At 41.7% G+C, this 20710-nt stretch overlaps 2 protein-coding genes across 2 annotated transcripts in view; one reads left to right on the forward strand and one right to left on the reverse strand.

Annotated features, from left to right (window-relative positions):
* The first annotated feature begins 557 nt into the window (after window positions 1–557).
* LOC143281177 (uncharacterized) lies at window positions 558–7814 on the forward strand. The gene is made up of 5 exons (XM_076586213.1): window positions 558–577; window positions 1746–1875; window positions 3077–3303; window positions 4213–4701; window positions 6071–7814. The coding sequence occupies exons 2-5, from the start codon at window positions 1764–1766 to the stop codon at window positions 6464–6466; spliced, it is 1224 nt and encodes a 407-aa protein (XP_076442328.1). The 5' UTR covers window positions 558–577; window positions 1746–1763; the 3' UTR covers window positions 6467–7814.
* Window positions 7815–7949: 135 nt separating this feature from the next.
* The window catches only part of LOC143281178 (tRNA 2'-phosphotransferase 1-like), a 13456-nt gene continuing 695 nt past the window's right edge, over window positions 7950–20710 (reverse strand). Inside the window, exons 2-8 of the mRNA XM_076586214.1 lie at window positions 20097–20181; window positions 19153–19322; window positions 17074–17172; window positions 15701–15773; window positions 14413–14469; window positions 12801–12908; window positions 7950–9543 (exon numbers count right to left, since the gene is read on the reverse strand). Coding sequence (XP_076442329.1) covers window positions 9365–9543; window positions 12801–12908; window positions 14413–14469; window positions 15701–15773; window positions 17074–17172; window positions 19153–19322; window positions 20097–20181 — 771 coding nt within the window. The 3' untranslated portion in view covers window positions 7950–9364. The remainder of the gene's footprint in view (window positions 9544–12800; window positions 12909–14412; window positions 14470–15700; window positions 15774–17073; window positions 17173–19152; window positions 19323–20096; window positions 20182–20710) is intronic.

Consider the following 20710-nt stretch of genomic DNA (forward strand, 5'->3'; position numbering starts at 1 on the left):
ACAGTCGGTGCCATCGAGCTCAACAGTGGTCCCTACATTTGAAGCTATAAATATTGCGTTTGAATTAGTGCGTTTCTTCAGAATCATTACTGCTCGTAGGTGACACATCTTTAAACACTCATTAGAGAAGCATCAAAGGTGACAAGATAATAATTATTGTTTCCTCTTGCATGTTTGTGACAGTATCCGGTATTTCGACATAATGTTTTGGCGCAGAATAGTCACCCTTGTCACGTCACCAAGCACGCCTTTGAATGTGATATCTGCCTGCTGCTGACGAGATTGAAATCTACTGACTCCCACGTAGTTCGGGATTTATCAATACCATTACAAAGGGTGATTATCTTCATGTACCTAGAGAGACAGCGCTCTAAAATGAAATTTAAAGAAGTGCGGTCAAGTTTGACTCATTTGCTATTTTTAAACTGCATCTTCTTCTTCTTCTTTTGGATGGGTAGCCAACATCGACTTGTCGATGAATCTGCTACACAAATTCTTTTCCGGAGGGTGGTTCCGAGTGGGCTGTTTGAGTTGGTTCTAAGTTTAAGCAAGCGAGCTAAGTGCAACAGCAAAATCGGTATGTATGTATCATGACAGGTAATTCGATTTATTTCATAGCTGCTGTAGTAATCACGGATAGAATAATATCAGATGTTATTATTGTTACACATATCGTGTATTGAATTAAATATCAACGTTTTTTTAAGTGTTTTCCCCAAAAAACAGATCTGAGACTCCTATCCAAGATTTCATGAGGTGGACAGAAAAAAAGTGTGCTTGTGTGTGTGTGTGTGTGCGCGCGCGCGTGCGCGCAAGCACAGGCACGTATATACACATATCACCACTTAATTCATTTGATGTGGAGTTCTTTTGGGGGATCATCAATACTATGATAAGAACATGTACATGATTATGATACTTCTACTACTGAAAGAGAGTGATTTAATTACTGACGGCATGTAAGTGCATGTCTTTGCAGATTTTTTAAAAGAATTATATACCAATTACCAATTAACATAAATGATGGAGAGGTGTGGATTAAACAACCTGACCTCAGAGGAAAATAGGAGAACCTCTCTTCTTTTTCTGTTACATGACCAACATCGATCTGCCGATGACTCTGTCATGGTTGATGCATACTGGGTGTTTTCGTGTCACCATAACCTACTAAACACTGACATGGATTACAGAATCATTAATGTGCGTATAGCAGGTCTGCACATACGTTGACCTGGGGAATTGGAAAAATCTCCACCTTTTACCCACACAGGCACAGTTACTGAGATTCAAACCCAGGACCCTCAGATTGAAAGTCCAACGCTTAAACCACTTGGCTATGGCACCAGTCTTCTTCTTCTTCTGTGTTCACTCGTATGCACACGAGTGGGCTTTTACGTGTATGACCGTTTTTACCCTGCCATGTAGGCAGCCATACTCCGTTTTTGGGGGTGTGCATGCTGGGTATGTTCTTGTTTCCATAACCCACCGAACGCTGACATAGATTACAGGATCTTTAACGTGCGTATTTGATCTTCTGCTTGCATATACACACGAAGGGGGTTCAGGCACTAGCAAGTCTGCACATATGTTGACCTGGGAGATCGTAAAAATCTCCACCCTTTACCCACCAGGCACCGTCACCGTGATTCGAACCCGGGACCCTCAGATTGACAGTGCAACGCTTTAACCACTCGGCTATTGCGTCCGTCTATGGCACCAGTCAATTTATGAGGTGACGAACACAGAGCCTTGCAGACCAGACTATGGACAGTGGGGACACAGGAACTGCAGCCAGTGACAGCAGCGCCCCAGGACAGACTGTCAGCGGCAAGCTGTACACATGGGGACTGGGCAAGTCAGGACAGCTTGGAACAGGTGTGTGCTTCTGCCATGATCGATGTGTGCTGGAAGGCACAGTTTATGAGAAAAGGATTTTGTGGTGTGTGTGTGTGTCTATGTGACTGTGTCTGTGCGCTTACAAACGTGTGTGTGCGTGTGTTTGCATGTTTGTGTGTCTGTGCACTTACAAAGCTGTGTGTGTTTGCATTCATTTAACACCTGTGTGTATATGTGTTTTATGTATGTCTGATGGTGTATTAACAGGGAATGCAGAGCTATTTATGCTGGTGACATTATTCCGAAAGTCACAAAATGCAGGCTACATATTTCTGTATGATTCGTTTAATTGTTTGTCCAGTTTTTTTCTTTCTGTCTTACCTGCAAGCAAGGAATAAAATATATGCTGTAGATTTCTTCATTGTAAATGCTTCCACACAATTTACTGATGTTTTTTCTTCTCTTTTTCTTCTTTTTCTGTCTTACCTGCAAGCAAGGAATAAAGAATAAAGGCTGGCAATATCTTCATTTAAAATACTTCCACACAATTTTTTTCTTCTCTTTATCCTTTGTTGCTGCCTTACCTGCAAGCCAGGAACAAAAAAATAAATGCTGGAGATTTCTTCATTAAAAATGCTTTCACACAATTAATTGATTAACTGGATGGGCGCAATAGCCGAGTGGTTAAAGTGGGGACTTTCAGTCTGAGGGTCCCAGGTTTTAATCTTGGTAACGGCGCCTGGTGGGTAAAGGGTGGAGACTTTTCCGATCTCCCAGGTCAACATATGTGTAGACCTGCTTGTGCCTGAACCCCATTCGTGTGTGTACTCAAGCAGAAGATCAAATACACACGTTAAAGATCCTGTAATCCATGTCAGCGTTAGGTGGGTTATGGAAACAAGAACATATCCAGCATGCACACCCCCGAAAATGGAGTATGGCTGCCTACATGGTGGGGTAGAACTGTCATGCAGTAAAAGCCCACTCGTGTACATTTGAGTGAACATGGGAGTTGCAGCCCACGAACAAAGAAGAAGTTTTTAAAAAATCTTTTTCTTTTGTTGCTGACTTACCTGCAAGCAAGGAACACACTGTAGATTTCTTCATTAAAAATGCTTTGACACAATTTTGGGTTGTTGTTGTGTTTTTTTGTTGTTGTTGTTGTTGTTTTTGTGGTGTGGTCGGTTTTTTGTTGTTGTTTTTTTTCTCTCTTTATCTTTTGTTGCTGTCTCACCTGCAGGCAAAGAGCAAACAGAGCACATTCCTCAGCCCATCAGACTGGTGTGTGGAGGAAGCAAGGCAGCTGTCCCCACACAGGTGTCATGCGGGGGTCTCCACACCGCTGTGCTGACTCAGGACGGAGACATGGCCATCACCGGGTGCGGCAAGTATGGCCGACTGGCATCGGGAGACGAGGAAAGCACCTCTTCCTTCGTCCGAGTAGTGCTTCCTGAGAAAGTGAAACAGGTAAGAGAAGAAGAAAAAAAGTGTACATCTTAGAATGTCTCTCATGTTGTTGTTCATCTGTGTAGTTCTTCTTGAGAAAGTGAATGAGGAAGGGGAAAAAAAGTTTGTCTAAAAATGTCTTTCGTGTTGTTGGTTTTCAAACATTTTTATTCCAGTTTTACATTTTTGAATTATGACAGACATACAACAGACCAACATTAGTAATGACAGAGGGAAGAATGAACATGTTAGAATAAAGGAACAAACCGGAACTGGGGTAAATTGTTAATAGAACAATGAACAAAACATAATAAATTATCTGGCCTATAAATCCAATTAGACGCAATTTCTAAACTTAAGAAGCAATTTCAATCTAAGCTTTAGTTCATTTCAAATCGTGATTCAGCCAGCAATAATGTTTGAACACATGTGAGCACACATACATACACACAGACACAGACACACACACACACACACACACAAGCACAAACACACACACACACGTGCACGCATGCACGCACGCACGCATGCACATAGTTTTGTCATCACTCACTGGTCTTGCCTCTCATTCTCTCAGCTAAATGCGACTTCAAAAAAAGCAAACCTGGGCAATATTTACGTCATCATTAAGTCAATGACCAGGTTTCAGTTCTTCTTCATTCTTGTTCACTCATATATACATGAGTGGGCTTTTACATGTATTCATGTATCTTTTTATTTTCTATTCATTTTATTTGTTTGTTGTTTTCTTCTTATGTTGGACATGTGCTGCTGCCAAAAAGAAAATCTCTGTACCAAAGTATAGACAATAAAGTTTGTGTATTGTATTGTGTTTTTACCCCACCATATAGGCAGCCATACTCCATTTTTGGGGGTGTTTCAGTTCAACACAACCAGCAGCCCCATAACCTAACAGTGTGTGTGTTTCAGATCTCCTGTGGCGTGTGGCACGGGGCGGCAGTCACTACGTCTGGGGGTCTGCTGGTGTGGGGTCACCGTAAAGGTTGCGGCACTGCCGACCACGACTCCGGTACCACCCGATCTAACACCGTCACTCCCCCCACCCTCCTCCTCTCCCCCAAGGTCAAGGTCAGGGGCGTGTCGTGCGGCTACAACTTCACCCTGGCCTGGATGGAGGAGGATGGGCAGGTGATGTCATGGGGCAGCGGTCACAATGGGGTGCTGGGTCACGGCGACACGGAAGACGTACCGTCCCCGTGCGTCGTGAGGGCACTGCAAGGAGAGGTCATAGTTCACGCATCGGCAGGGTACTCCCACTCCGCCTTTGTGACGGCGGCTGGCAGGGTGTGGGTGTGCGGCAAGGGGAAGGACGGGGCGCTGGGCTTGGGTAAAGGTCAGCTCAGGGACGTGACCTCGCCCGAGTTGGTGACCTTCCCAGACCAGGTTCAGGTGGTGCAGGTCAGTTTCGGTTTGTTTCTCAAGAAGGGATCACTGTGTTTGGATAAATCTGTATACGTTACACCACATTTGCCAGGCAGATGCCTGACCAGCGGCATAAACTCAATGCACTAGTCATGCCTGGAGTGAATGCATAATGTATTTGTGTACCTATCAGAGTGGATTTCTTCTACAGAATTGTACCAGTAGTCAACACTTAATAAAGCTGCCATGGGTCCTTTTACAGTGCACCAGGTGTGTGCTGCACACGGGGACCTTGGTTCATCGTCACATCTGAATGACCAGACACTCAGTTTGATTTTCCAGCAACTTGGACCTAGAAACTGTTTGAAATGAGATGAATTTTAACACCAGAGTAATGCTCGAGTTGTTGCTGTTCTTCGTTCGTATGTACATGAGTGGGCTTTTTTATGTATGATTTTTTTACCCCACCATGTAGGCAACCATACTCTGTTTTCAGGGGTGTGCATGCTGGGTATGTTCTTGTTTCCATAACCCACCAAACACTGACACGGATTACAGGACCTTAACGTGTGTATCTGATCTTCTGCTTACATATACACATGAAGGGGGTTCAGGCACAAGCAGGTCTGCACATATGTTCACCTGGGAGATCTTAGAAAATATCTCCACCCTTTACCCACCAGGCGCCGTTACCAAGATAAAAACCTGGGACCCTCAGACTGAAAGTCCCCACTTTAACCACTCGGCTACTGCGCCCATACAGTTAATCAATTGAAACTCCAACGCTTTAACCACTCGGCTATTGCGACCGTCACGTCAACCCATTCAACTCTGAGGAGTTTACAACCTTGGCAGGCTTCCATGCGCATTATAGTGATGTGGAAAAAAACAAAGTATTCCGTTTTTTCTCCAGACTGCATGTGGACACATCCAGGAAATACTGTAGAAGTCAGCTCCCTTTCTTTGCTGTTAATGCATATTTTGTAGAAATGTGAAAAACTGTTTGAAATGAGACAAATTTTAACACCAGAGTATAGTGGGGCGCAGGGCTCAATGAGTTAACTCATTCAACTCCAGGTATGAGTTAACTTGTACCATGATTACTTCACTTGTTGACCAGGTACGAGTATTCTCGTACCAACACATTGGTCTAATTTCATTCATTCTACAGTTGGCAGTCTAAACTGAACCGTTTATGGATTCAGGAAGCATGAAAACAAAGCTTTGTTTGACAGATTAAATCAACAATTTTCCATCAGTTTTCACCGTTTTAGTGAACCACCCTGGGTTTTTTTGGGGGGGTTTTCTGCAGTGGTCTCATGTAGTGCTGGTTCAGAGGAGTTGTAGCAGGCATGTGGCTGTGGGGTTGAATGAGTTAACCAACTCGCCGTCTCGCTCCATGCAGGTGAGCTGCAGCATGGGGGAGCACCACGGCCACACCCTGGCGCTGACCAGCGAGGGGATGGTCTACTCCTGGGGTGACGGCTACAAAGGGAAGCTGGGACTGGGCAGCCAGGACAGTGCCTTCACCCCCACCCTTATACCCCACTCCCACTTTGGAGACGGCGAGAGTGTCTCCATCGTGTGTGCGGGTGGCATCCACAGTGCGGCCGCCACGGCTTCTGGTGGCGTCTTCACCTGGGGCTGTGGCAGCGACGGCCGCTCAGGTCATCCTGAGGGTCAAGGTCACAGGTACCTGTTCCGGAGCGACGTCCCAAAGAGGGTGGAGACGCTCACGTCGAAAGGGAAGCACGCTGTGGTCAGCTGTAGCTACTACCACTGTGCTGCCATTGTCGGCTGAACACGTCATCAGAAAATATAGCAGCAAACCTGTCTACCATTATGATTTTTTTTCGTAGTTTCTACGGAAATCGGTGAAAAGGTATGGTCTTTATGTGATGGAAAATAATATTTTAAGATAACTGGTCTTGTGCAATCCAACTTTGGCACAGCTGCGCAGTGTATAACTATGGTCACAAAAACGCTCACTTCCCACCCTCAAGGTGACGACCAAAAAAGCTGATTGTGTCCAGGAGACTGACAGTGAAGATAATGATAAAGAAAGCAAAAAAAATCTCTTGTCTGTGAAGAAGGCTGGACAAAACTTCTGAGCTAAGTATTTGAGTTTGTTTTTTTGTTTGTATTTTGTTTTCCTACTTTTCATGTCAGTGTTATACAAATAACTATGCCTGTCTTTCTTTCTTTGTTGCTGCTTTGCTGTTGTTTTTTTCTCACCTTTGTTTTTTGTTCGTATTTTGTTCAATTTTTCATACACCTGTTGCTGACAAGAGTACATATTTCATACTGATGTGCAATACTTTAACGATGTTAACCACATCTTCAGACTATTTATGCCAGAAAAAGCAAACCAAAGCACATTAAACGATTTGGAAATAACAAATTGCCTTATTTGTTGAAGAGAGAGAGAGAGTGCGTGAATGTGTTTGTGTGTCTTTTGGTATGGTGAGGTGTATATGTGTGTGTGTTTAAAAAACAATGTTGGGGTGTGGGTAGGAAACCATTTACATGACAGCTGAAGTTCCAAAAGATCCATAAATATTTCAACTGTCATTGCTGTTAATTTTGTAGTAGAGAAACATGGCACAGAATTACAATACATACAGAACACACAAAATGACACACTTCATTTTATGATCATCATCTGGGTGCTAATGTTCTGAGAAAACAAACACATGTGAGCAATGCTTCTTTGTGTCAGTTCTGGAGCTCGAGTGGTGGTCTGTGTGCCAGTCTTTTGAAGAGACAATAATCCAAAACGAGGTGTTCAGCAACCACTCCGCCCATTTGAGAGAATCCATTGTGACATAGGTGATATCCTTGGCAACCTTTTTCAGAAAAAGATAACACTCTGACAGGTAAACCAATGTCTCACTTGTTTGCTTGTCTGTTTTTCTTTGGCAATTTCATCAATATATTTACATATGAAGTCAGAAGTGGTCAGCAACTTGGAAACATACACTCTCTCTCACACACACACAGAGACACACACACACACACTCATACGCACACGCACACCCACATGCATGCATGCATTCACAAACAAGCATCACGACAAAGCTCTGGGAAAGTTTGCAAGCTTAAATGTATGTGGCAGACGTGATCAAGCACAGTTCATTTTCTTTCAAATGAACAAGAAGTGTGTGCCCAGCTTTCAAACATGCACAACAATGTCAAAAGTAATAAAAACTTCAAAAATACAGGATAGTATCACATGAATCAAATGCGCATGCCAAACTTTCAAACATGCATAAAAGAGTCAAACGAAAGTTTCAAAAAATCGTCTTTTTTTGGGGGGGGGTTATACATGCATGTATCTAAACTCACAACCCGATGTATGACTCAGCCTGGCCTCCTTGTATCACTTGCGTCACATTTGTGAATACAGAAATAACCAAAACAAAGAAGTTATAAAATATAAGCCTCTCTCTTACTTCCTGCCTTTCCAACAGCTGCAGTTTTGTTAAAGCAAAAATGAAATTGTCATATTTTGTTATTGTTTTTATGTTTTGTTGGTGTGTGTAGCAGGGGTGGGGAGGGGTGTGTGTGGGGGGGGGGGGGGGCGGTAAGGGGGGGTTCTGTTTTCTGTAACCCCATCATCTTCACTATTTCATTAGCATCAATCCAACACTGCTCTTAAGTCTCCCATACAAGCCACACCCAGGTTTGTATTCTGCAGTTCCAGTGCTGGTGGCAAATGTCATCATATTTCTTTTTTTTTTTAAATGAAAAAGACATGTTGTTTTAATGTCAGCTCACAACGATCTCAAATGTTTAAAAAAATGTCAAGTAAAATTGACTTTTGACACCGGACTTGACATAAAACACGTCACTGAATTGTCTAGATAAATACAATCACTATTACCAGAAATATCAAGGCTAAAACACAAGGAGTACAGCCAGTCTTTATGGTTTGTTAATATTACGATGTAACAATTTTACGAAAGGTTTCCAGTATGTGAATAAAGACCAAAAAATATTTCAACATCACAAATAATCGTAAAAAATCGTTGTATCCATTGTTTTCGCAGAATCTCTGATAGGGAGGGGCATGGGGGCGTGGGGGTACTTTATAAGACAGGCAAACATTGGACCCATTGCTGCAAACCTTTGTCATGCTGTAAAAGCATAATATTAATAATATTACTATTATTATAAATAACAGTGAAAACTTATTCAGCATTTTTTCTCTTCTTAGAGTTCAAAGCGCTTTACATGGACAAAAACTAAAAAACCATAAAGAATGAAATCATGAAAAAAAAAATCAATTTACATAAACTTCAAACAGGCAGGAAGGAAATAATAAAATACATCAATTTACACAACCTCAAACAAACATCATGACACAACTCATCCAACTCACTTGCTCTCTCACACACACACACACACACACATACACACACAAGCATATACACACACATACATCATTGTACAGGACACAGTTTCAAATTGTGATGGACAAAGATACCAGTACTGCTTCAAATAACATCAACAAACCACAAGTACTGCTTGTGCACCTTCTGCTGCTGTAGCCTTCACATCCTCTGGATAAACTCAGAAGGAAACAGAACAACTAACAACAGAAATGTACCCCAAATGAACAACAACAACAACATAAATGCACCCCAAAGTATCACAGTTCAGCAGAATCTACAGAGCCAAGAGAGATTACTCTGTGCCATCAGTGGCGTGGAACCAGTGTTCTTTTACTGCGTTGTTTCCTCTGCTGGTCCACTTCATGGGCAATGTCGTCAGCAGACTCTGGGACCAGCAATGGAATACCTTTCTTGGGAACGGCACCACCTGGCTCCTCGTTAGCGCGGGTGTCGCTCACTGGGTGGGCCAGGTCAAGCTCTGCACCTGGTGACAACAAAACATACCTCAACACACCTGGTGACAACAACAAAACACATCTGGTGACATCCAAATACACCTGGTGACAACAAAACACATCTGGTGACATCAAAATACACCTGGTGACAACAACAAAACACATCTGGTGACATCCAAATACACCTGGTGACAACAACAAAACACATCTGGTGACATCCAAATACACCTGGTGACATCCAAATACACCTGGTGACAACAACAAAACACATGACATCAAAATACACCTGGTGACAACAACAAAACACATCTGGTGACATCAAAATACACCTGGTGACATCAAAACACACCTGGTGACAACAACAAAATACATCTAATGACATCAAAATACACCTGGTGACAACAACAAAACACATCTGGTGACATCAAAATACACCTGGTGACAACAAAACACACCTGGTGACAACAAAATACATCTGGTGACAACAAAACACACCTGATGACAACAACAAAACACCTGGTGACATCAAAATACACCTGGTGACAACAAAATACACCTGGTGACAACAAAATACATCTGGTGACAACAAAACACACCTGATGACAACAACAAAACACCTGGTGACATCAAAATACACCTGGTGACAACAAAATACACCTGGTGACAACAAAACACACCTGATGACAACAACAAAACACCTGGTGACATCAAAATACACCTGGTGACAACAAAATACACCTGATGACAACAAAGTACACATGGTGACAACAACAAAACACACCTGGTGACAACAAAATACAACCGGTGATGACAACAAAATACAATACACCTGGTGACAACAAAATACAACACACCTGGCGACAACAACAAAAATACAATACACCTGGTGACAACAAAATACACCTGATGACAACAAAGTACACATGGTGACAACAACAAAACACACCTGGTGACAACAAAATACAACCGGTGATGACAACAAAATACAATACACCTGGTGACAACAAAATACAACACACCTGGCGACAACAACAAAATACAATACACCTGGTGACAACAAAATACAACACACCTGATGACAACAAAACACACCTGGTGACAACAACAAAACACACCTGGTGACATTGAAATACACCTGGTGACATCAAAACACACCTGATGAAAACAACAAAACACACCTGGTGACATTGAAATACATCTGGTGACATCAAAACACACCTGATGAAAACAACAAAACACACCTGGTGACAACAACAAAACACACCTGGTGACAACAACAAAATACACCTGGTGACATGGTGACAACAACAAAATACACCTGGTGACATCAAAATACACCTGGTGATGACAACAAAACACACCTGGGGACGACAACAAAATACAATACACCTGGTGACAACAAAATACACCTGGTGACGACAAAACACTGCTGTTAACAGCATCTGTTTCAACGAGGTGGCAAAGTATGTGGACAGATCCTTTTACACCACAACATGTATCTGCTGTTGGGGAAAAAAGAAAAGAAAAAAAAAGAGCAGATGCCTAACTGATCCAAAATCCAACGCACTGATCAGGCCGTGAGAGCCTATCTGAAGCTTGTGTAAAACATTAACATGAAATGGAAAAAAGAAAGAAAAGAAAAATGCAATTACAATAAATACAGTAACAAAAAAGACACGTAGATGGTCAATTACAGAACTCAAGGTGTCAAAGCATGCAGACTGATCCATTTACACAACACCACACCATGCTTAAAATTCTTTTTTAATCTAAAGGAGCAGACAACTGACCAACACATAAAGCCAATGCTCTCGTCATGCATACATATCACAAACTGACAATTAACTCTTTCACCACCATATGCGACTTTAGCTGACAATTGCAGCGCATCAGTTCCATCCGGAAATATCTGTCCATTGACACAACATCTAGACTTGTCGTTTCTCTCGTTCTCTCTCGCCTTGACTACTGTAACTCTCTATTGTCTGGTTTGCCTGCTTCATCCATTCAGTCCCTTCAGCACATACAAAACTGTGCTGCCCGACTTGTCCTCAGAAAGAAAAGATCACTCCTCTTTTGCAACATCTCCACTGGCTCCCTGTCTCACGCAGAATAAAGTACAAGATCAGCACTCTATGTTATAAATGTATTCACAAATCAGCCCCTTCCTATCTCTGTGGCTGCCTTCACCTCTACACTCCATCTCGCTCACTATGATTCGGATCCACTCTGCTTATGCATACCCAGATTCAAACTCTCGACTGTTGGCCGCCATTCTTTCTCTGTCTCTGGACCTTGCAATTGGAATGAACTTCCTCTTTAACTTCGTCAAGTCTCCACACTCAGCTCTTTCAAGTCTGGCCTTAAAACCCACCTCTTCCCAAAATAGCCTCCGTTCCCTGCCTCTTCCTTGTCTTCAGTTTCTCCAGTTTTAGAGTTATGCATGCGTGTGAATGACTGGTGCGAGAGCGCTTTGATTTGTCTATGCACAAGATTCAGTGCTATATAAATACCATTGTTATTATTATTATTATTATTATTATTATGACAAGACAGTGCACCACCACAGGTGACTTGTCAACATCGAGGGGTCATGTTGATAAAGACCATTTTTCACATTGTAACAAAGCTCAACAGCTGCAGCCAGTGTCGCTGCCAATAGGACAATCACCAACCTTTGCCCCCTGACCGAGTTTGAAGTGAACAAGTCTATTGTGTTGTTTTGACATGAACCGAAACCTGTGACTGACAGCATCATATTTAAAATATATAGCGCTGGGGAGTGTTTTTCATGCAAAAACACGGCAGTGAAAGAGTTAAAGTTTCAGTTCCAGTTTCTCAAGAAGGTGTCACTGTGTTCCGACAAATCCATATACACTACACCACATCTGCTAGGCAGATGCCTGACAGCAGCATAACTCAACACACTTGTCAGGCCTTGAGCGCATACTTATATATATGTGTACCTATCAAAGTGGATTTCTTTATACATAATTTTGCCAGAGGTCAACACTCATTGCCATGGGTTCTTTTTCAATGTGCCAAGTGCGTGCTTAACACTGGACCTCAATTTATCGTCTCATCTGAAAGATTAGACGCTCAGTTTATATTTTCCAGTCAAACTTGGGAGAAAGGACAAGAGTGGGATTTGAACCCACACCCTCACAGACTCTCTGTATTGGCAGCTGAGCCTCTTAACCATTCTGTCACCTTCCTCCATAAAGACTTAAAGACAGACAGGTAAGCAGAAAAAAAAAAAAATGAAATGACAGAAAGTCCATATCACCTGTCTTCCTGTTGATCACCCTCTTGAAGTACTGCGTGGAAATGATGCCGTCCTCGTTTCCCTCACACAGTATCACGTTGTTGGCTGAACGGAAAAACTTCAGTCCCCCTGCACAACATTAACCCGTTCAATCCTGGTGTTTCCCTCACACAGTATCACGTTGTTGGCTGAACGGAAAAACTTCAGTCCCCCTGCACAACGTTAACCCATTCAACCCTCGGCAGTTTTCGGTAGGCTTCCATGCCATACTGATGCAGAAAACAACCGCAGAAAAAATACTGTTTTTCCTTCACATTACACATGCACACATCTGTATACACTGTAGAAGTTTGTTCCTTTTTTTCGCGCGGTTTATGCATACGCAGTAACCTGAAAACCATTCTAATCAGACAGATTTTGATGCCAGAACAATGCTCTGGTGCAGAGGGCTCTGTGAACTGAAAGTCAACAGTCAAATAACCTTTCATGGCCAAAAGGGCAGTGAATTCATATACCATGTGTCTACGGCTCAGCATAGGAGGGTGGGGCCCAATCCTCTCTTTCCACCGTTCTTACCTTCCAAAACCAAAATCAGGTAACCCATTCACACATACAGGGGGGGAGCGAGGAAAATCGGAGTGAAGAATATTTCCGAAGGACACACCACCATGCTGAAACAGGGCCTCGAACCCTGATCACTGGTGATCACAGGATCGGAAGTGCGATGCCTAACCAACTCTGCCACTGCATCTGGCTGCAAAGTGTTAGTCTACGTTATTGTTCCTTCAAATTCAAAAAGACTTTATTATCTGCTTCAAACAAAACAGGTAGTTTTCATCAGGCTCATTCAACTGTTTGTCTAAAGATAAGAAAGTGAAATAAAAGAGTGAATGTACATTCTTTCCACCTTCCTTCCAACACGACAGGTAATTTTCATCAGGCTCATTAAACTGTTTGCCGAAAGAGAAGAAAGTGAAATAAAAGAATTAAGGAACAACCTGTGCACCCTTCCTCATTTATTGTGTACATATCATTCATCATGTACAAGAAAAACATTTAGGTAAGAAAAATAGCAAATTAAGACATGTCACCAACAGCTCAAAAGTCTATAAATGTTCAAAGTTAAAACTACAACAAATTTCTTCAGCATCCAATAAAACATGTTTGTTTTTTTCAAAAACAAAGTGGTAAATGCTGCAAGTATGTGTGTGTGCACACACAGACACAGGCACACACACACACACACACACACACACTCACACACAAACACAAAAGTATCTACTTTCTTTTTCCCATTTATCCATGTGTGAACACACACACACACACTCACATGCACACACACATGGACACATACACACACATATGCACACAAACATGCACACATACGCACATACACACACACGCATGCACACATACGCATACACTCACACATATCCAATCACAAGCAAGACATCAAAAATGTTGGTTATTGCACAAATAAACTACAGGATACAACAATCACCATTTTCATATACTCTGAACCTAAAGAAAACATCATATATCTTCATTTCTTATTCATATGTCATAGGATGCTAAATCAATACCCTTTCATGACATGATGATTAATTTGTGCACATGCATAGCTTTTCCATACCTGCTATTGCCTTTTCCAAATCCAGATAGATGATAACATCACACGATCCTCGCATACCTGTAACAACAACAAAAAAACACCACCACTCTCATTTCTGGCCAGTTTTGTCCAAAACCCAATACATTCAACACAAGTTGGTCATTTCAACACAAGTTTGTCCCACAACTGAAATATACCACTCCTGATTTTAATCCAAACTTGTTCAACAAATGAATCGTTTACCTTTACTCATTGTTCACTGTTAAAAGGAAGTTTATGAAAAGTTCTGTTTGTCTTTAGAGCTCTTTATTTCCGTATTTACAACAACAAAAAAACCCACTGAACTCTCTCTCTCTCTCCCTCTCTCTCTCTGTGAGGAAAACACTTCATCTGTCTGTTTTTGTTTGTTTGGTTGTTGTTTTTTTGTTTTGTTTTTTTACATTTCATTTTATTTCTTTATCTCTATTTGCTTACTTATCTTTATTTCATTTTATTTCAGTTTTAGATTTATTTACTTATTTATTCTAACCTATTCATTTATTAATTTCATGATTTATCTATTTGTTTATGCATCTCTTTTTTTCTTTTACTTTTTTTTCTCCCTCAAGGCCTGGCTAAGTGTGTTGGGTTACACTGCTGGTTAGGCATCTGCTTTGCAGATGTGGTGTAGCGTATGATATGGATTTTTCTGAACAATGTGATACATTCTTGAGAAACTGAAGAGAAGTCTTTTGACAGGTACAATAGCTGAGCAGTTAAAGCATTGGACTTTCAATCTGAGGGTCCCCGATTCGAATCTCAGTAACAGCACCTGGTGGGCAAATGGTGGAGATTTTACTGATCTCCCAGGTCAAGATATGTGCAGACCTGCTAGTGCATGAACCCCCTTCATGTGTATACACATGTAGAAGATCAAATATATGCACGTTAAAGATCCTGTAATCCATGTCAGCGTTTGGTGGATTATGGGAAACAAGAACATACCCAACATGCACAATCCCAAAAACGGAGTATGGCTGCCTACATGACAGTGTAAATAAGCAAAGCAGTCATACACATAAAATGTTACATGTCTGTCTCAGTGTGTATGCGTGCCTGAAATCCGATTGAATGACACAGGAAACGAATGATGAGCGCCCAATGGCAGCCATCAGTCAACTCTACCTAGGCAGGCAGCCTGTTGTGCAAATGACCCGGAGTTTTAAAGCGCACAGTGCTGGGTCTCCAACCGAGAACAGGCGCTATATGGGTATCCATATCAATCAACTTTACTGTGGCTGTCAGAGGGGGTGCGTGCTGTGTCACTCACCACTGATGACTCCGGCCTGACCTGGCTCCCCTGCAGCAAAGTGGACGTGGTTCCTCGCCATCCTCCTCAGACCCTGTCAACACCATTCGATAGCGGTGACACCTGTGTCTGTGTCAACACCTGTGACACCTGTCTGTGTCAACACCTGCGACACCTGTCTGTGTCAACGCCTGTGTCAACACCTTGACACCTGTCCATGTCAAAATCTGTGATACCTGTGTCAAAACCTGTGACACCTGTCTGTGTCAACGCATGTGACACCTGTCTGTGTCAACACCTGTGACACTTGTCTATGTCCATATATGTGACACCTGTCTATGTCAAACACTTATCAATGAAAACGGCCATGACCCCTGTCTATATCAATTCTTGTCAGTGTTAAAATTTAAGACACCTGTTCGTATCAACACCTGTCTGTGACAGCTATGACACCTTTCAGTGTCACCACTTGTGACACTCATGTCATGACAAGTGACATGTGTCAACACCAGTGACAACTATGTCAACATCTGTGACATCTGTCTGTGTCAACACCTGTGACACCTATGTCAACACCTGTCAGTGTCCAACACCTGTCCGTGTCAAGAACTGTGACACCTGCCAGTGTCAACACCTGTATATGACAACATGTGTGACATCTACCTACATCAACACATATGACACCTATCTGTATCAACACCTGTCTTTGTAAACAGCTATAACACATGTCAGTGTCAATATCTCTGACACCTATGTCAACATCTGTAACATCTGTCTTCATCAACACCTGTGACATATGTCCAAGTCAACAAATGAAACACCTAGGTCAGCACACATGTGACATCTATGTCAGCACATGATACCTGTCTCTGCCAACACCTGTGACACTTGTCTTTGTCAACGCCTGTGACACATGTCTTTGTCAACACCTGTCTTTGTCAACAACTACGACACCTGTCTGTCAACACCTGTTCACGTCAACACCTGTCTTTTTTCAACGCCTGTGACACCTGTCAAAACTTTTGAATCTGTCTTTGTCAACACGTGTTCATGTCAACACCTGTCTCGGTTGTCTTCTGCTGATTTACTACCTGGTGAGGACATCCACTTAGAATATACACACAGACCAGGCTGTCAGCAGGATGGGAGAGGGGGTCTTTTTCTCTGTATTTTTTCCACAAACATTTGAAGAGGAAACAAAAGAAAGAAAAACACACACCCTCTCCCTCTCTTTCTCAGAAATGAAAAAGTAAAAAGTAGAAAAAAATATCTGGGGTGAAAAAAACAACAACACCACAAATACAACAGAGTATCAGAACAAACTGCGATTGAGCATAACAAAATAAAAAAATACCACAAAATCGTAACAGTTGGTGGCATCTCTGAACACTGACCTGGCGTCGGATGGATTCCCAGCACCTGAAGTAGGTGCCATGCACCACCACAGGGATCTGGTCAGCACTGGTGAGGGGCTGTAGGGCCAGGTCTGTCACCTGGACACCATGGGAGGGTTGGAGTGGGGGGCAGGGGGATAGAGATGTGTGTGTGTGTGTGTGTGTGTGTGTGTGTGTGTGTGTCTGTGAATATTTGTATATGTGGTGAGTGTGTGTGCGTGCGTGCGTGTGTGTGTGTGTGTCTGTGTGAGTGTGTGTGTGGGTCTCTATGAGTGTTTGTATATGTGGTGAGTGTGTGTATCTGTGTGTGTCTGTGTCTATAAGTGTTAGCATATGTGGTGAGTGTGTCCCAGTGTGTGTCTGTGTCTGTGTCTATAAGTGTTAGCATATGTGGTGAGTGTGTCCCAGTGTGTGTCTGTGTCTCTGTGTGTCTGTTAGTGTTTGTATATGTGGTGAGTGTGTGTGTGTGTGTGTGTGTGTGTGTGTGTGTGTGTGTGTGTGTGTGTGTGTGTGTGTGTGTGTGTGTGTGTGTGTGTGTGTGTGTGTGTCTGTTAGTGTTTGCATATGTGGTGAACGTGTCCCAGTGTGTGTCTGTGTGTCTGTGTGTGTCTGTGTTTGCATATGTGGTGAGTGTGTTTATGCGTGTGGTTGTGTGTTGTGTGTGTCTGTGTCTGTAAGTGTTTGTATGTATGGTGAGAGAGAGAGAGAGAGAGAGAGTGTGTGTGTGTGTGTGTGTGTGTGTGTGTCTGTGTCTGTTAGTGTTTGTATATGTGGTGAGTGTGCCTGTGTGTGTATGTGTCTGTGTGTGTGTGTGTCTGTAAGTGCTTGTATATGTGGGGAGTGTGTCTCTGTGTGTCTGTGTTTGCATATGTGGTGAGTGTTTTTACGTGTGTCTGTGTGTTGTGTGTGTCTGTGTCTGTAAGTGTTTGTATGTATGGTGAGAGAGAGAGAGAGAGAGAGTGTGTGTGTGTGTGTGTGTGTGTGTGTGTGTGTGTGTGTGTGTGTGTGTGTGTGTCTGTTAGTGTTTGTATATGTGGTGAGTGTGCCTGTGTGTGTATGTGTGTGTGTGTGTGTGTGTGTGTCTGTGTCTGTAAGTGCTTGTATATGTGGGGAGTGTGTCTCTGTGTGTGTCTGTGTCTGTGAGTGTTTGTCTATCTGGAGGATATGTGTGTGTGATTCTTTTGTATGTGTGGTCAATATATATATATAATCTTTACTGTTTATTCATTGAGTTGTAGACAAAAAATAGAATTCTGAAAAATAAAAACAGAGCTAACTGAGTAAATGACAACAGAATGATGCAAAGAAAAAAGTATGAAAAATTAATAAATTCCAATTTCCATGAAATGAGAAATAACTATGATGACAAAAAAATTACAAAGTTAAATCTGGAACAACAACACCATTAATAATAAAGAATACATATAAATAATAAATAACATAACATAATATACAGTCATTCAGATGATACGATAAACCAAGGTCCCGTGTGCTAGCATGCACTTAGCGCATGTAAAAGAACCCACGGCAACAAAAGGGTTGTTCCTGGCAAAATTCTGTAGAAAAATCCACTTCGATAGGAAAAACAAATAAAAATCTGCACGCAGGAAAAAAAAATTCGAAAAGAAAAGAAAGGGTGGTGCAGTAACGCGTAGCAACACACTCTCCCTGAGGAGAGCAGCCCGAATATCACACAGAGAAATCTGTTGTGATAAAAAGAAATACAAAATACAAATACAAATATATAAAAGCACAGTGGACAGCTTATGACTACCAACACAGAAGATGGTGATAGGAGAAGAATATGACATTTTAGCCAATGGTATCATTTTGTGATTAAGCTTGAGGAAAAAATGACTTAAAAAAAAATAATCAGATTATGTATATCCACATTTGTAAGAGACATTTGACAACTGTGAGAGTGAATGTGTGAGTGTGAGTGTGTGTGTGTGTGTGTGTGTGTGTGTGTGTGTGTGTGTGTGTTTGTGTGTGTGTGTGTTTGTGTGTGTGTGTGTGTGTGTGTGTATGCGTAAGCATGTGTGTGTTGTGTGTGTGAATGCGCATGTCTCCCGGGAGTACCTCCAACGTATGTCCCTGGTTGGCACGGATTTTCAGTCGCCCAGTTTCCTCATCTGTCTCTAAATGGAAGCGTTGCTTTTCATTGCTGGCTACCACCGCCTTCACTTCGTCCATTGTGTAGCTCTTGAACTGTGGCTTCTGCAGAATGCTGTCCACATACAGGAAACCCCCTGAAAATAAAACATCATACATATATGTATTCCTGTTGGAATTGAGGGCTTGTATATGAACCATATGTCACTGAAAAAAAACAACAACCATGTTTTCTTTGTGTTAAATTGTATTTCATATGCTGCATTTATTCATACCTCAATCTATTGGAAATGAGGGCTTGTGCATGAATCATGTTATTAAAAATGACGTTTTCTCCGCATGGGCGGATAGTTTGCACAGGACAGGAATGTCAGACCCCTGCCGGAGTCTGCACTAGTTGGGTCACGGTTAAGTATGTGTAATTAAAATTGTATTTCATGTGTTGCATTTATCAACACCTCAGTCTACAGGAAATGAGAGTTTCTAGATGAATCATTTACAGTGTGTGAAGAAAGTAGTGAGGTGTGGGGCTGTGTAGGTGTGTGAGTGTACTGTATATCACAGAAAGAGAGTTTGTGTGTGTGTGTGTGTGTGTGTGTGTGTGTGTGTGTGTGTGTGTGTGTGTGTGTGTGTGTGTGTGTGTGTGCATGAGTATGTATGCAAGAGACAGGCAAACTTAAGAGTGTCTTTGTATGTGTGTGTGTGCATGTGAATGTTGATAGTTTTGTTTTCATCAAAGAAATAATTTTAAACAACCAACAGCACCTCTGGCACCAAAGTAGTGGTAAATATAGGCAGACATCAATAAACAGACATGAGAAAGAAAGATCTATTATGGCAGACATGAAAACCTGAAACTGAGAAACAGACAGTGACAAACTGAGAAAGAGAAAAAGAAAAGAAAAACTTACCTGGAAGGAATTTGAAACCTTCTTTCTCTGCTCCATGTCTCAGTAACCACGACAGAGCCTTGGATAGTTTGACCGATGGGTTGTTCTGTCAACAAAATAAAAATCAACATTGTGTGTGTATGTGTGTGTGTGTGTGTGTGTGTGTACATATGTGTGTGTGTGTGTGTGTGTGTGTGTATACATGTGTGTGTAATAGCAGTAGTAGTACTAGTTATTGTCTTCAATGTTAAATCTTTCCACTTTAAGTAATATTAGATGAAATGTGTGTGTGTTTGTGTAAGTGATATTAGATGAAATGTGTGTGTGTTTGTGCATGTGTGTGTGTGATTGTGTGTGTGTGTTTAACATCAATAACACTGATTGCACTGAAATCATGACTGAACTACCAAGTCTTCTTTTTTTAATACTTTTTTTTAGCTGTTTAAATATTTTGTTTTTAAAAAACTGTCAGATTAATGTGATAAAGATTTTATTTTCAAACTGATCACTCTTATTGTGATAGCTTTAACATTCAAATTTGTATCTTCTGGTATCTTAAAACTTGGGCAAAGACGCATAAAATGAATTTTCTGATATGATCTGATACGTTATTGAAAGCCAATGTGGTGTGATGT

The sequence above is a fragment of the Babylonia areolata genome, chromosome 4, assembly GCF_041734735.1.
Source record: "Babylonia areolata isolate BAREFJ2019XMU chromosome 4, ASM4173473v1, whole genome shotgun sequence".
In the NCBI taxonomy this organism is placed as follows: domain Eukaryota; kingdom Metazoa; phylum Mollusca; class Gastropoda; order Neogastropoda; family Buccinidae; genus Babylonia; species Babylonia areolata.